The sequence below is a fragment of the Podarcis filfolensis genome, assembly GCF_964270895.1.
Source record: "Podarcis filfolensis genome assembly, chromosome: 5".
Taxonomy (NCBI): Eukaryota; Metazoa; Chordata; class Lepidosauria; order Squamata; family Lacertidae; genus Podarcis; species Podarcis filfolensis.
In genome coordinates this window covers 10,700,458-10,713,141 of record NC_139608.1, presented here as the reverse complement: position 1 = coordinate 10,713,141, position 12,684 = coordinate 10,700,458, and the positions used below count along the sequence as shown (strand labels likewise).

At 43.0% G+C, this 12,684-nt stretch overlaps 2 protein-coding genes across 5 annotated transcripts in view; one reads left to right on the top strand and one right to left on the bottom strand.

Moving 5' to 3' along the window:
* MFN1 (mitofusin 1) overlaps positions 1-5,211 on the top strand; it is a 33,091-nt gene extending 27,880 nt beyond the window's left edge. The window contains exons 16-18 of the mRNA XM_083613240.1: positions 729-925; positions 1,774-1,908; positions 2,994-5,211. Of these exons, the coding sequence (XP_083469366.1) occupies positions 729-925; positions 1,774-1,908; positions 2,994-3,063 (402 nt within the window). The 3' untranslated portion in view covers positions 3,064-5,211. The remainder of the gene's footprint in view (positions 1-728; positions 926-1,773; positions 1,909-2,993) is intronic.
* A 1,354-nt stretch (positions 5,212-6,565) lies between these two features.
* Positions 6,566-12,684, bottom strand: part of GNB4 (G protein subunit beta 4) — a 39,974-nt gene continuing 33,855 nt past the window's right edge. For 2 of the 4 annotated variants that reach the window (XR_014547970.1, XR_014547971.1), the window contains exons 10-11: positions 8,181-12,579; positions 6,566-8,117 (exon numbers count right to left, since the gene is read on the bottom strand). Coding sequence is in view for 2 of the 4 variants with exons in the window: in XM_083613530.1 (XP_083469656.1) it covers positions 12,473-12,579 (107 nt within the window). In the remaining 2 variants the exon portion in view is untranslated. Of the gene's footprint in view, positions 12,580-12,684 lie in introns of all 4 variants that reach the window. The other 2 variants (XM_083613530.1, XM_083613531.1) reach the window with 1 other exon arrangement.

Here is a 12,684-nt window from a genome sequence, read left to right as displayed (position 1 = left end):
CAACAACATGGTTTAGATCCTTGGGTTTATTTTGGGTGGAATTCTGTGTCGGGCTCTTACAAACGTACCATGTGTCGGGCTCTTACAAACGTCTTACAAACGTACCATCTCCACAAGCATCATAACTTGCCAGGTGGAATGATCCTCACTCTCTGTGCCGTTCAGCGGGTTCTCCCTACAGCCCACAAGCCAATTTTGGAGGGCACATCAGGGGGGAAGGTGGGGAAAACCCATTGCACAAGTGAAAGTCCTTGTGCAGGGCTTTTGATGATGGGTCTCATAGGTGACTCCTACCCTTTGTTTTTAACTGTATTTTATTGCTGGTGCACATGTCTTCCTGGGCTCCTGTGAGTAGCAAGGACAGGATATAAATGTTATGGATAAATTTATAATACTGTGAATGAAAAGTCTCTTCTGCTGCCATGCCACAGACAAAGCAAGGCAAAGCCTGGTTTTTCCTGTCTGTAGCTTCCAAACAGTCTTCAGGGGCAGCCCCTCTTGTAGAGCGCATTGCAGTAGTCTAGTCTGCATGCGTTAGTTCAGTGTTTCTCAAACATGGGTCTTCAGCTGCTGTTGGACTACAACGCCCATCATCCCTAGCTAGCAGGACCAGCCGTCAGGGATGATGGGAGTTGTAGCCCAACAGCAGCTGGGGACCCACGTTTGAGGAAACACTGCATTATTAGACAGATCCTGCTCAAATTCTGACCCTGGTGTTCCTCTTCCAGGTTTGGAGAATGGTTGGCTGGAAGGTCATCTCCCTCTCCCTGAGTTTGTATGGGCTGCTGTATCTCTACGAGAGGCTCACTTGGACGACCAAAGCCAAAGAGCGAGCCTTCAAGCAGCAGTTTGTCAACTACGCCACGGAGAAGCTTCAGATGATCGTCAGCTTCACCAGCGCAAACTGCAGCCATCAGGTGCAACAGTACGTCTTGCCTGTTTCCGTAACTTGGGCTTCTGATCCAGAGGAGCAAAGTTGTAGGGCCGTCTCAGCCGTTTACTCAAAGGGGATCTCTGTAAAGCAACTGGAAGGGGTGGCCGGGTGTTGCAATGCAAAGGACCGAGTGGATTGAACTGAGAAACTTCTGTTAGGTCCCTGAAAGAGCCTGTGACTCAGCTTTGCTTAGGGAAGTTTTTAATGTCTGATGTTTTATTGTATTTTTAATATTTTGTTGGAAGCCGCCCAGAGTGGCTGGGGAAACCCAGCCAGATGGGCAGGGTATTTTAATTAATTAATTAATTAATTAATTAATTAATTAATTCCCACCTGCCCTATCCTGAAAGTTCCAGGATGAAGCTACTTCCTTCTCCGTGGCTCATCCCAACTCATTTCTCATCCTCTCCACAGTTATCCCTTGGTAAAGAGACCTTTCAGCATGTGATTAAATTGATCCAGTGGTACCAGCTTTTCAAAATCTGATAGTAATTCACACCTCCAAACCCCCTGCCCACTCGCCCCCTTTGCCCCTTAGCATCCCTCTAGGTAATTCCACCTCCAGAACCCCAGGGGGCAGTACTTCTCACTTTGGGAACTACTGGTTGAAAGTGGCACATTGGCAGGACCAAAATGGGAGCCACATTTCAGGGTTTCCCTGTTCTTCTGTATAACATATATCAAAAAGAAGAGGCAGGGTCTCCCCTTGGGCGCTTGGTCATCCATGCATATGGCAGGAAATTGGGCCGGGGATGGGGACATCTCATTGCTGTTTCCCCCTCAGAGCCTCCAGGGTTGAACAAATCGGCGGACCTGGGCTTTCCGGGTTTCTCTTTCAGGGAAATGGCCATGACTTTTGCTCGCCTGTGCCAGCAAGTTGACATCACGGAGAGGAACCTGGAAGAAGAGATTGCAAGGTTGTCCAAAGAGATTGCTCAGCTGGAGAAAATCCAGAACCACTCAAAACATCTACGGTAAATGGCCACGGGGGGGGGCTGCTCCTGCAGCTATCGAAATGAGCAGCCGTGAGATGAAATGACTGTTTCACTTTGGCCTCGAGGGGCGTCATAATCTCATGGCCGTGTCTTGAAGCAATATTGGCGATAGGTCTAGAGCAGGCACGTACAACTCTATAGAGACTGCGATCTACTCCCAGTATTATAAAACTGGGAATGATCTACCCCATGGGTAGTCAAACTAAAGCCCGGTGTCCGGATCCGGCCCAATCGCCTTCTAAATCCAGCCCATGAATCAGTGTGTTTTTACATGAGTGGAATGTGTCCTTTTATTTAAAATGTATCTCTGGGTTATTTGTCGGGCATAGGAATTCATTCATTCCCCCCCCCCCCAAAAAAAAATAGTCCGGTCCACCACAAGGTCTGAGTGACCAGCCCCCTGCTGAAAAAGTTTGCTGATCCCTGATCTACCCATTGCACATAGTTGTTGAGCTTTTTTTGGGGGGGGGGGTGCCAGGAGGGTCTTTTTTACTTTTTGAAAAACTCGTGAGTAAAGCTTAGTTGAATACCACCCTAGTTGTTCAGTGAAGGGTTGCACATTCGTTTCCCATATTCTTGCATTGCAGACGGTTGGACTAGATCCCTAGGGTCTCTTCCAACTCTATGATACTATTCTATTTGGATCAGGCCAGTGGCCCATCTAGTCCAGCACCTGTGGACTCATCTACACAGCTGCAAATAAAACATTTTAAATGTGAAGTGCAATATACAAATTTGACACTAGATGGTGACAGTGAGCTAAGCTAAATTCAATGAATTTTTCAAAATGTTTTTTTTTAAAAAAGCTTTTTCACAGCGTTTTTTTTATGTGTGTGTAGATTCCACCCTATACTCACAGTGGCCAAACAGATGCATATGGGAAGCACGAATTTGGGCGTACGGTTCTTGATTTTAAGTTTTTACATTGTGCTGCGTGTGCGGTATGTGTTAACTTTAGTAAGCTACTGTGAATACTCTTTCAGTGGAACGGAGTAAATATCCTCAGAAATGGTTTTTGAAAAGTAATGTGCTGCCACACGTATTTTCCCTCCTTTTTTTTGTAGGAAAAAAGCTGTCCGCCTTGAAGATGAGTTTGACTGTTTTACAAAGGATTTTCTCCATAAAAAGAAATGAAGAGAAGGCCTCGTGCTTTTTGGCTGCTCCAGGTGGAATTTACAAGATGACACTATTTCCCATCCCTGCAAAGTCACATGAATTTTTCAAGCCCCCTTTATTCTACTTTCCCAGTTGCTGCCTGGCTCTTTTGATGCTTAGAAAATGAACTCTGCCTGAGAGCTAGAGGAGCGAAGCAGTATTACCACTGATTGAATCGTTTTGCATCTTTTCTTAGAAAGAGAAATAATTTATATTTACTGGTGCGTACAGAAAATTATTTGGCAGTGTAAAAATAATAAAACTAGCAGACCTATCTAGTATTTTGTATTAGTGTTTGCCTAAAGGACAGCCCCCCTCTTTCTGGCATCCAGGAAGAGAATAGAGCGAATTCACCCCTAATCCTGTGTCAAAGTCTTGTATTAGCTGGAATTCTCTGTGGGAATGTGTGCTGCTGGCTTTTTCCAGGACTCTTGTTACAGAGCTGAAGTATTGTGGTGACAGATTTCCAAAGGGATTTACGAAGTTTGAGTGCAGAGACAATCACTATGGCTGAGTATTAGGCATAACTCTGGATTTCCCATTCTGTTGAAAGGGACTAAGACTGTCAAATTTTATTTGTCATGCTCTTAAAGCTTTAATGCCCTGGTAATTAGACCTTCTCAGTCAAGATTAGCTAGCAACCTTGTTTGTAGAGAAGAACATGGCTTAGCTCAGAGAACTGTTATGGAGAAACACCCTTTTCAGTGATGGCATACGTCCTTTTGACCCAATGGTAGTTCTTGAAAACCAAAGTGATGCTATGCGTATGAAGCTAGAAGAAGGGTGTCTAGTTTTGAGGTGTCTGGAAGTCCAAAATTCATTTTATTTGCCTGGCCCAGGCCAAGCATTTAATTTCAGGCTGCATGCCCAAAATTAACGCTCTTTTAAGACCCTGAAAAGCATCAAGACTATTCTGTTAAGGGGGCAACTGCATAAGCAGAGCGGTCTTTATTGCACACGGACTCTTTTGCTGATGGTGGTTCAGTTAGGACCTACAACCTGATGTTGCCTCCAGCTCAGGCTTCCTCAATCTCAGCCCTCCAGATGTTTTTGGCCTACAACTCCCATGATTCCTAGCTAACAGAACCAGTGGTCAGGGTTTATGGGAATTATAGTCCCAAAACATCTGGAGGTCCGAGTTTGGCTATGCCTGCTCCAGCTGCTTCAATCTACCATGGTTGCACTGAGTGATGCGAGTTGCTTACCCAAAGCATCTAGAGAGGGGGGCACCAGGTTAGGGATGTCTCATCTGCATAATCAAGGGGCTCTCTTGCTTTTTGATACCCGTCTTCCCATGACAATTTTCGGTCAGTGCATTTTACAAAAAAGAAATGCAGAAGTTTCAGTTGCTCCTACAAGTGATCTTTGAGTAATGCGTTTGAAACTGATGAATTGATTAATTATTATGAGTGAAGCTGGCACGGAAGTTTTTTCTTTCTTTTAGGTACAGTTACAAAATATGCATGTATTTTTAAAACCAAAATGAGAACTTAGTTGTAAAAGAGCCCGTGTTTTTGTAGTGTTGCTTGAACACGAAAATCCACTGCTCAGGAAGGGCTAATAAAACTGCTGGGTTGGTAGACTTTTGTTTAGCAAAAAAAATTTGAGGTTCACTCTTGTATTTTTACTCTGGTGCACTGAAATGTCTGATGCGATTCTCCTGCTTGAAGTGGGTGGTGGGTGGGTGTGTTTCATTGTGAATGCAGCCAGTAGGATTTTTAACATTTGATGAATGTGAAACTAAAACGACACCATGAACTGTACAGATTGCAGCTATTTAAAGTCTACGATTCTCTAAAAACAACGGATAGACTTATACACATCTTTTGTTATGGCACATTTTTGTAGGTATTTATATTGGCCAAGGAACACAACGAATTTGAAAGCTACTCACTCAGTAGTCATTTATGAGCTGCTTTCTTCATTCACTGTTGTCATACATGTCGTTCCATGTTTCGTTGCTGGCTGTATGTATGAAGATATGACACGTTGGGAGAATTCTGCTCTCTAAACTGCGAAGGCTCCAAGGGGAAATTAAAAACCTCACTGCAATTGGTATTTTCCTCCCAAGATTATCACTTTATTGTTGGAAGTCCTAACTAAATAAACTTCTAGACTTCTTTGGTAGTGAAGTGTCCTGAAATGATTTTAGCCTGCTGCAGTCAAGTGATAGCTCTCGCCCTCTGCTTCAGTTGGGTATAGCTCACAGAAGCTCAACAATTTTCTTAATAGGATTTCTCCACTTGAATGAGGTGCCTCTTCCAGCAAGGTTTCAGCTATTGCAGATCTAGATAAATGCAGGAACCACCAAACTGATTCTAGCATTTCACAATATGTAGTCCAGGCCCAAGCTTAATTGTTGCTGTAGCTAAAATTTAGCTGCTAAACTAAAGCTCATCTAATTCAGGGTCTAACCAAAAATAATATTGCTTGATCCAAAGAGACTGTTCTTGTTAATAAGCTTTAATCTGTAATTTCTACTTCTTTAAGGGAAACTATACTTAATTCTAAGTAAAACAGAGTGGTCCTATCGGTTGTCCTAAATAAAATGTGATGTTTAACATTCTGCATCTTCCACACTTTCAAGTTAGTTTGTGGTGGGAATTCAGGAGCACTGGTGACACATTATTAGGATTTCACTTTACATTACTGCCCTGTTTAATTGCAGTGGTCATGTATCACAAAAGGATTTATGCTGGAGCCACAGGCAAAAAATTATAGAGTTTGATCACAGCCGAGATTGAGAAGGCATGTGGCAGGAAATGGCTAATGTTTCTATAGAAGACAGTCTAGAACACACTTTTAAGACCTTACAGTGATTATTTAGTTTAAGCTGGGACTAACTTGTTTTAAAATGGAATTTGACCATTTCTAGAATGCTCGTTTCAAAATGTACTATGCACACATGCATAATTTATGTGGATATATATATATATATGCGCGCACACATTAATTCTTACCATGTCTATTATAGTCAATTTATTACCTTCTAAACCACTATCTCAGGACAATTTAGATATCTAATATTTTGTGATACCAAAATTTCCTTTCCACCTTTTGCTGCCTTGAAGTGGTTTTTATACTAGGCAGCTAATAAATCAAGCAAACAATTTTGCTCATTGCATTTTATCAGCTATATAGGCAAGATTGGAGGGGGGGATCATATATGAAAGGCAGCCTCCCTGAATTCTGGCAGTATCTCCCCTCTTTCCAGTGTCCCATACTGTTTCGGTGGGTCCCCTGGCAATGGCCTTTATGGAAGCAGACAAGCTCCACTGAGCAAAGTTACTCACACTTCTTTGCAGCTACCCCAGTATATATGGTAGTTATGTAATAGATCAGATGCTTAGGCATATAAAAATGGTTCTGAACATAAGGAAAGAGGTGTAAGTATTATACAGCCATGTCCCATATTAACTCATATTTCCAAAGGAGGAGGAAAGAAGAAAGGAAGGAAAATGAACCATCGCAGGCAAAGAAATCCTAGTTAAAAGTGGTTTATTGGTTACAATATCAAGTCAGGGTAACATCTTTCACGGAACCACTGTACAAATACAAAGGAAAGGTTTGTTATACTGGGGGGGGGGAGGCAGGAATATAAACAATTCATAGCAAGTGATTTTTTAATTTTTTAATCCACAGGGAAGTCTTTATACAACAGCACTGTTAGAAGAACAAATGGCACAAGTCCCTGCACTCTTCTTTTTTTAATTAGGTTAAATAAAATAATTTTTAAGACTTTCTGAATACACAATCCAAAAGGCGGTGCAGAATCACTTGGCACCTGGAAATGTTTTGGAAGGTTTTTTTTTCCTCAAAAGAAGCTGGCAGCAAGGTAAAAAGAGAGAACCACACACATACACCAAACCACTGTGCACACACACCCTGGATGTGGAAAGGTTGAAGCAAGTCGTTAAGAGCGGAAAAACCCCATTCATTTCTGAAAACGGATGCAGTTCCTTTGGATGGCTATGCGAATATACACATGGCGAGATGCGTTGCCGTGAAGAGGAAAGAAAGAGCACCATTGTGTTGTAAAAGCAAAGGCTTGAACTGTCTCTTTAAGATGCCCACATTTAGTCAAAACCGAACATCGTGTGGCACGAGAAAGGTCAGGCACATATAAAAAAATAATAATCATTTATAAGTCATTAGTAATACTGTTCACGTACTCACCGTAACATCATTGAGCATTTTTAACAGTCTTGCGTGTATTTTACAATCAGTAACTGACTCGAGAAAGAAAAAGACCATGGCATGCAAGTGCCCCAAACATGGAAGAAGTTGTTTGGGCAGCATGCATGCCAGACCAAGATAGGAGGCGTAACACTGAGACCCTGAACTTCCAAGGTCAGAGACAGCCATTGGACATTTCTACCTAAGGACCGGGATCCCAAAGAGGGAGCACTGGCTATTTTCCCTCCCAGCTGCAGCCAATGGCGTTTAAGATCCTTCTCCCAACCCAACATTCAGGACTATCTGCTCAGTAGGGAGGGAGAACATTTAAGAAGCCCCACTGCAAATGCATGACTTTGGGTCCCACCCACAGACAGAGGATTTGGCTGGCTGTAGACCTTGTTCACATGGCAAGCCCTATTGCAGCCACAGAGAACTGGGAGGCACTCTGGGCCCTGGCTTGGCTTGCCCCATGACCGAAGCCTACGGATGCTTTCCAGGCAACTGGGGCCGCCGGACAGGATGGGATGTCTTTGAAGTGTTGTTAAATGGCGGCCAGTTTTCATTTGTTGGCACCCTTGATCCCAGCTGTGTTATTCCTACGGGCCATCTGTCATGGATGCTTTAGCTGAGATTCCTGCATTGCAGGAGGTTGGACTAGATGACCCCTGGATCCCTTCCAACTCAAGATTTTATGATTCTATGAAATGCTACTGGCAGTCACTCTGATGCACAAACTCCTTGAAAGCAACAACTGAAAATGACCTAGTCATGCTGACATCTGAACAACAGCAGCACATAAAAGTCTAGAGCAGCGGTTCTCAACCTGTGGGTCCCCAGATGTTGTTGGACTACAACTCCCATCGTCCCTGAGCTCTGGCCTTGCTAGCTAGGGGTGATGGGAGTTGTAGTTCAATAACATCTGGGGACCCGCAGGTTGAGAAAGGCTGGTCTAGTGGGAGATGGGGAGAAAGGGCAGGGGAAACACTCTCAGAATGCTTTGGCTGTGCTCTGAATTAATATGGAACTTTTGGGGCAAGCAGATTAAAGAAACAGGACTAAGAGTGATTTTCATTTCATGCAGTGCAGCAGATGTTTCATATCAGGAAACGTAACATTGCCAATTCACGGGCAACCTTTCTCTTCGGAGAAAAAAGCGCTCAAACCCTTGACTCAACCTGGGATGCTCATATGAGCTAGACCCCCTTGGTTCTCTTAGAAGACGGAGGCTGGCTGATTGACACAAATTGTGGCTCACCCCGAGGCTTGGCTCAATAGGTGGAAAACGATTTCGCTTTTGAAATATAAACTCATGACAGCAGTTGGCATATCCACGTGGCAAATCGCTACTCCGCTCCACATCATTTAGTGCAATACATGCAAGTGGAGGCCACCATGGATGTAGCTGACAGGTAAATTTGTGCAAGAAATTGCAGTAAGGAACAAGGGGTTGAAAAATCTGCCCTAGGGATGCTGATCCTCCTGGCTAAAGTAAGCCACAGAACAGCCAAGAACACAGGCAAAAATGACAGACCCCTTGCAGGTAAGGATGTACTTCCAGTGTTCAGATGCCAAGTTCAGCTGGCAGTACTCAAATCATGAACTTGAACCCAAATAGGAATGCAAATATTTCAAATATACTACATTCCTTGTGTTGCTGGAAACCAGAGTAATCCTGTAATTGGCCTAGCAATAGCCTTTTGACAGCTTAACATAGGCCACAGCTAGCAAACCCACGGCACTACTGCCCCTTTCTCTGAACAAGCCCCACTAAAACAAACAGGGAACGTTAGGAAACAGCTCTGCCTCTTGCCTATATTCTATTCATTTCAAGCCGTGTCCAACCTGAATGGTGCTAGGACAATAGCGACTTGGGACATCTAGCTAAATCAATAGGGGTGGTCCATACCAACAAACGCCACGTTCATTTCGTAAAGCAGATGTGAGCACTCTGTGCAACAAAGTCCAAAGCGCTACAAATAAGGAAATTTCCCATCAAAACTCCACAGTTGTGCAGTTGCCTTCAGCCATGCACAACGTACACACATGCAAAAAGAAAAATGTGCCCTTGGTATCAGCAACACTGAAGAACAGCAAAGCAATGCTTTTGTTACAAGTCAAGGGCACAGAAGGCAGCTCAGTTTCAACTTAAGATTAAACCGTTTATATCTGTGGGGCAGCCTTGAGAAATCTGGTGCCATCCAGGTGTTTTGGAATATAAATCCCCATTAGTTCCAGGCAGATGGGAGTGGAAGCTTCTAAGAACCACATGCAAACCTGCAAAATACTCCACTGATCTGTAACTCTCACAAATTGTACTTGAGAAATCATGGGCATCACAAAATACTCATTTCACAGAAGAAAAACCAAGGATGCTCAGAACCACCCTGCCCGGCCCAATGACACAAAAAAGTAGGCAAGGGAAGAAAAATCATTTAAAATATAATATTTTTTGGGAGGGGTAAGGGTACCTTGGCAGGTACAAAGGGTTAGTGTACCATGATGCCCATGAGCACCATGTTGGGGACTCCAGGCATACAGCCTCATCTATAAACAAGACATTTCCACGGGTATCCATGCCCAGGGTCACTAATACATGCATTCTAATACATGGGTATAAGCCGTCGCACCCCTTAACTGGCACAAAGGAGAAGCGGCTATGTAACAACATCTGCCAGCTTGCTTGGCTCACTGGCCCATCCATTCTCAATTCCAAAGCTTTTCTGGAGCTACTGTATTTCACTTTTCAATTCAAGGACTGCATTAGTTTTACAAGCGCAAGTCAGTCTTAAGGTCAATTCAAAAGGTGGCTTGTGTTTGTTGTAACAAGGGAGGTTTGTACACAGTTCAGAGTGACTGCCTGAGCATGGAAAGAAAAATAATATAAATCCTGAAACATTACTTGACCCCTATGCTCTCTGGTCCACATGAAAATACGAGTGCGCTTGTGAATTTGGTCCTACACAGACAATAGGTTTGTTAGTGTGCGGAGGAGCAAATTCCTGAAAAATCACAATGTAGTAGTGTCTTTTTTACCCCTACTAAATCCACTATGCTTGGCACATGAATTGGCACTTTTACTGTTGTAAACCAAAGCAACTCGAAAGGCTGGAATGAGTGATTAAACATTCAGCTGAAACTTGCCAAAACAGATGGCTCAGCTGCGAGACCGTTTTAATGTCGACAGCTCCTGATATTTGCCAACAGAATTGGGATTGTTTTAAAAGCTCCTCTTACCCCACACTTTGAGAAATGGGAGCGTAACAGCAATGTAAAATTGCATCTTCTGATACTGTGTGCGCAATGAGAAGACAACCAAGGATCCACCTCCCCTGTCCACTCTTTTAATATTTCCAGAAGAGTGTGATTCACTTAATTGATTATAAGCACAGGCACATTTTTTTTACCAGCACCATAAATTGATTCCAGTGATTTCTTTTTATTTTTAAAAGCTATTTCTAACCCTTTGCTGTATTTCAGCAAACAGGTCTTATGAGCTGTGACTGGGTGAACTTCATCTCACACACATTTAACTTTTTTAAGAGGCAGTGTGGCCAGTTGGTTAGGATGATCTTCCATAACACCTGGCTCCCAATTAAAGGCTGAATCTGTAGCAATTAATGGATCAGGATTAACTGGGATAAAATGTTCTAGAGAGAGAGATGAAGACAAAGGGAAATAAATGCCCAAGTTCAGGGAACCTGTGGACCTCCAGATATTCCTGGACTCCAACTCCCATCAAGAGCACCCGCCCAAAGAGCATTTAATGTCATGCCGTTTCTGGGACAGGCACACATAAAAGGCAACTCTGTTCTGCTGTGGAATGTCTGGGTAACTTGGCAGTATTAGAATGAGCTTTCAGCCTTTCCTAGAGCGGTGCAACTGAGCAGAAGGTTCTAAGAGCCAAGACTTATGCTAGCACACAAATCCCAAGGTTGGAAGAATGCTTGAATGCACTCCCGCTCTTATCATTTCTCCGCATGTGCAAAACATCAGGTGGGTGTTTTCTAGCTGACAAACAGATTAACCTGTGGATTGTACAGGAGAACGAGATTGAATGAGAGGAGCTGCCTTCAAAACAGCGTTATGCCCCCACATGGACTTGGAGTGGTACGATCCCATAAGAAACAGCATCTTTGCTAGAAAGTGGCTCAACCTTATACCAGGCTGTACAGGCTGATGATTTTATAGTAGGTCAAAACTTCCCATTTACAACTGCTCCAATAAAAACAAACGATTAGCTCAGCAGTTTTTCAGCCTCAGTCCCTCAACTTACATGCTGATCCAAATTTTAGAGGCTGCTGGAAGGAAGCTCATATAGTCTGCAGACCAAAATATTTCAGTTCTTGTTTGTGAAATGTCTGTCTGATGACCTATTTTACCCCCTGGTGTTTAGAAACCCCCCGACTGCCAATGGACTAGCCAGGGTCCACAGGCAAATAGGATCAAACCTCCTATTTAAACAAACTGGTCAACAAGCAAGTAAGGCGCTAGGTGTCGCAAGAAGTCGTCAGGGCCTTCTCTCCTGTTGTTTTTTTTTAAAACGGATAGAAACAAAGACAGATCAAGCAGTAATTCAAACACTTTCTGTTATAAAATCCACAAACAGCTCAGTAACTTCACACTTTATCTACAGTAAATTCACTTGGAGGGTGGGGAAATAAAAACATATCAAAACAGCAATCTAAGTTGATCCGCCGCAGAACTCAGGAGGAAAGAGACATCTCAGATTAAATGTAGAGCTATATAAATGCAGTTTCTTAAAAAAAATGGCGAACATTATTTCTTTACTTACAGACAAAATGTTACATGATTGGCTGCTATGTGTATATTCAGTTATGTACAAAAAAAAAAAAAAAGTACAGAATTAGCCGGGATAGGCACAAACAGAAATCCCTCCAGGAAATATAGCCAAGCCAAGCATAAGGTGGACTGGCTCTTTTAGCTTCTGTCAACCATAAACGTCATGTCCTGTTCCCCACCCCAAGTCACCAATTTCTCCCACCCACGACTTCGCTTGATTTTATATATATATATATGTATACTTCATTTACAGAAAGCCTATTTATGCAATAAATCAGTGAGTAGAAAAATTTCACCTGTAAATACAAGGTAGAAATGTTATTTCACAGCAATAGGCTGCAGCATTGATCTCTCCAGATCTCGGTGGAGACGGTGTGCGTGTCTGTGAGTGTGTGTGTGGACTGCCAGATTAATTCCAGATTCTGAGAAAACTGTCCCAAGATCCTGTAGCTACAGCCATGCCATCATCAGTAACTCCTAAGCAGCTGACTCTGTTGTCATGGCCAGCAAGGACGCCTGGGGGAGAAAACAAAAATAACATTAGGATGGGTGGCCCCCAAAAGAGGCTTATTATTTATCACATTTGTTATCTTGCCATCCTTCCAATAACTTAACAGCAGC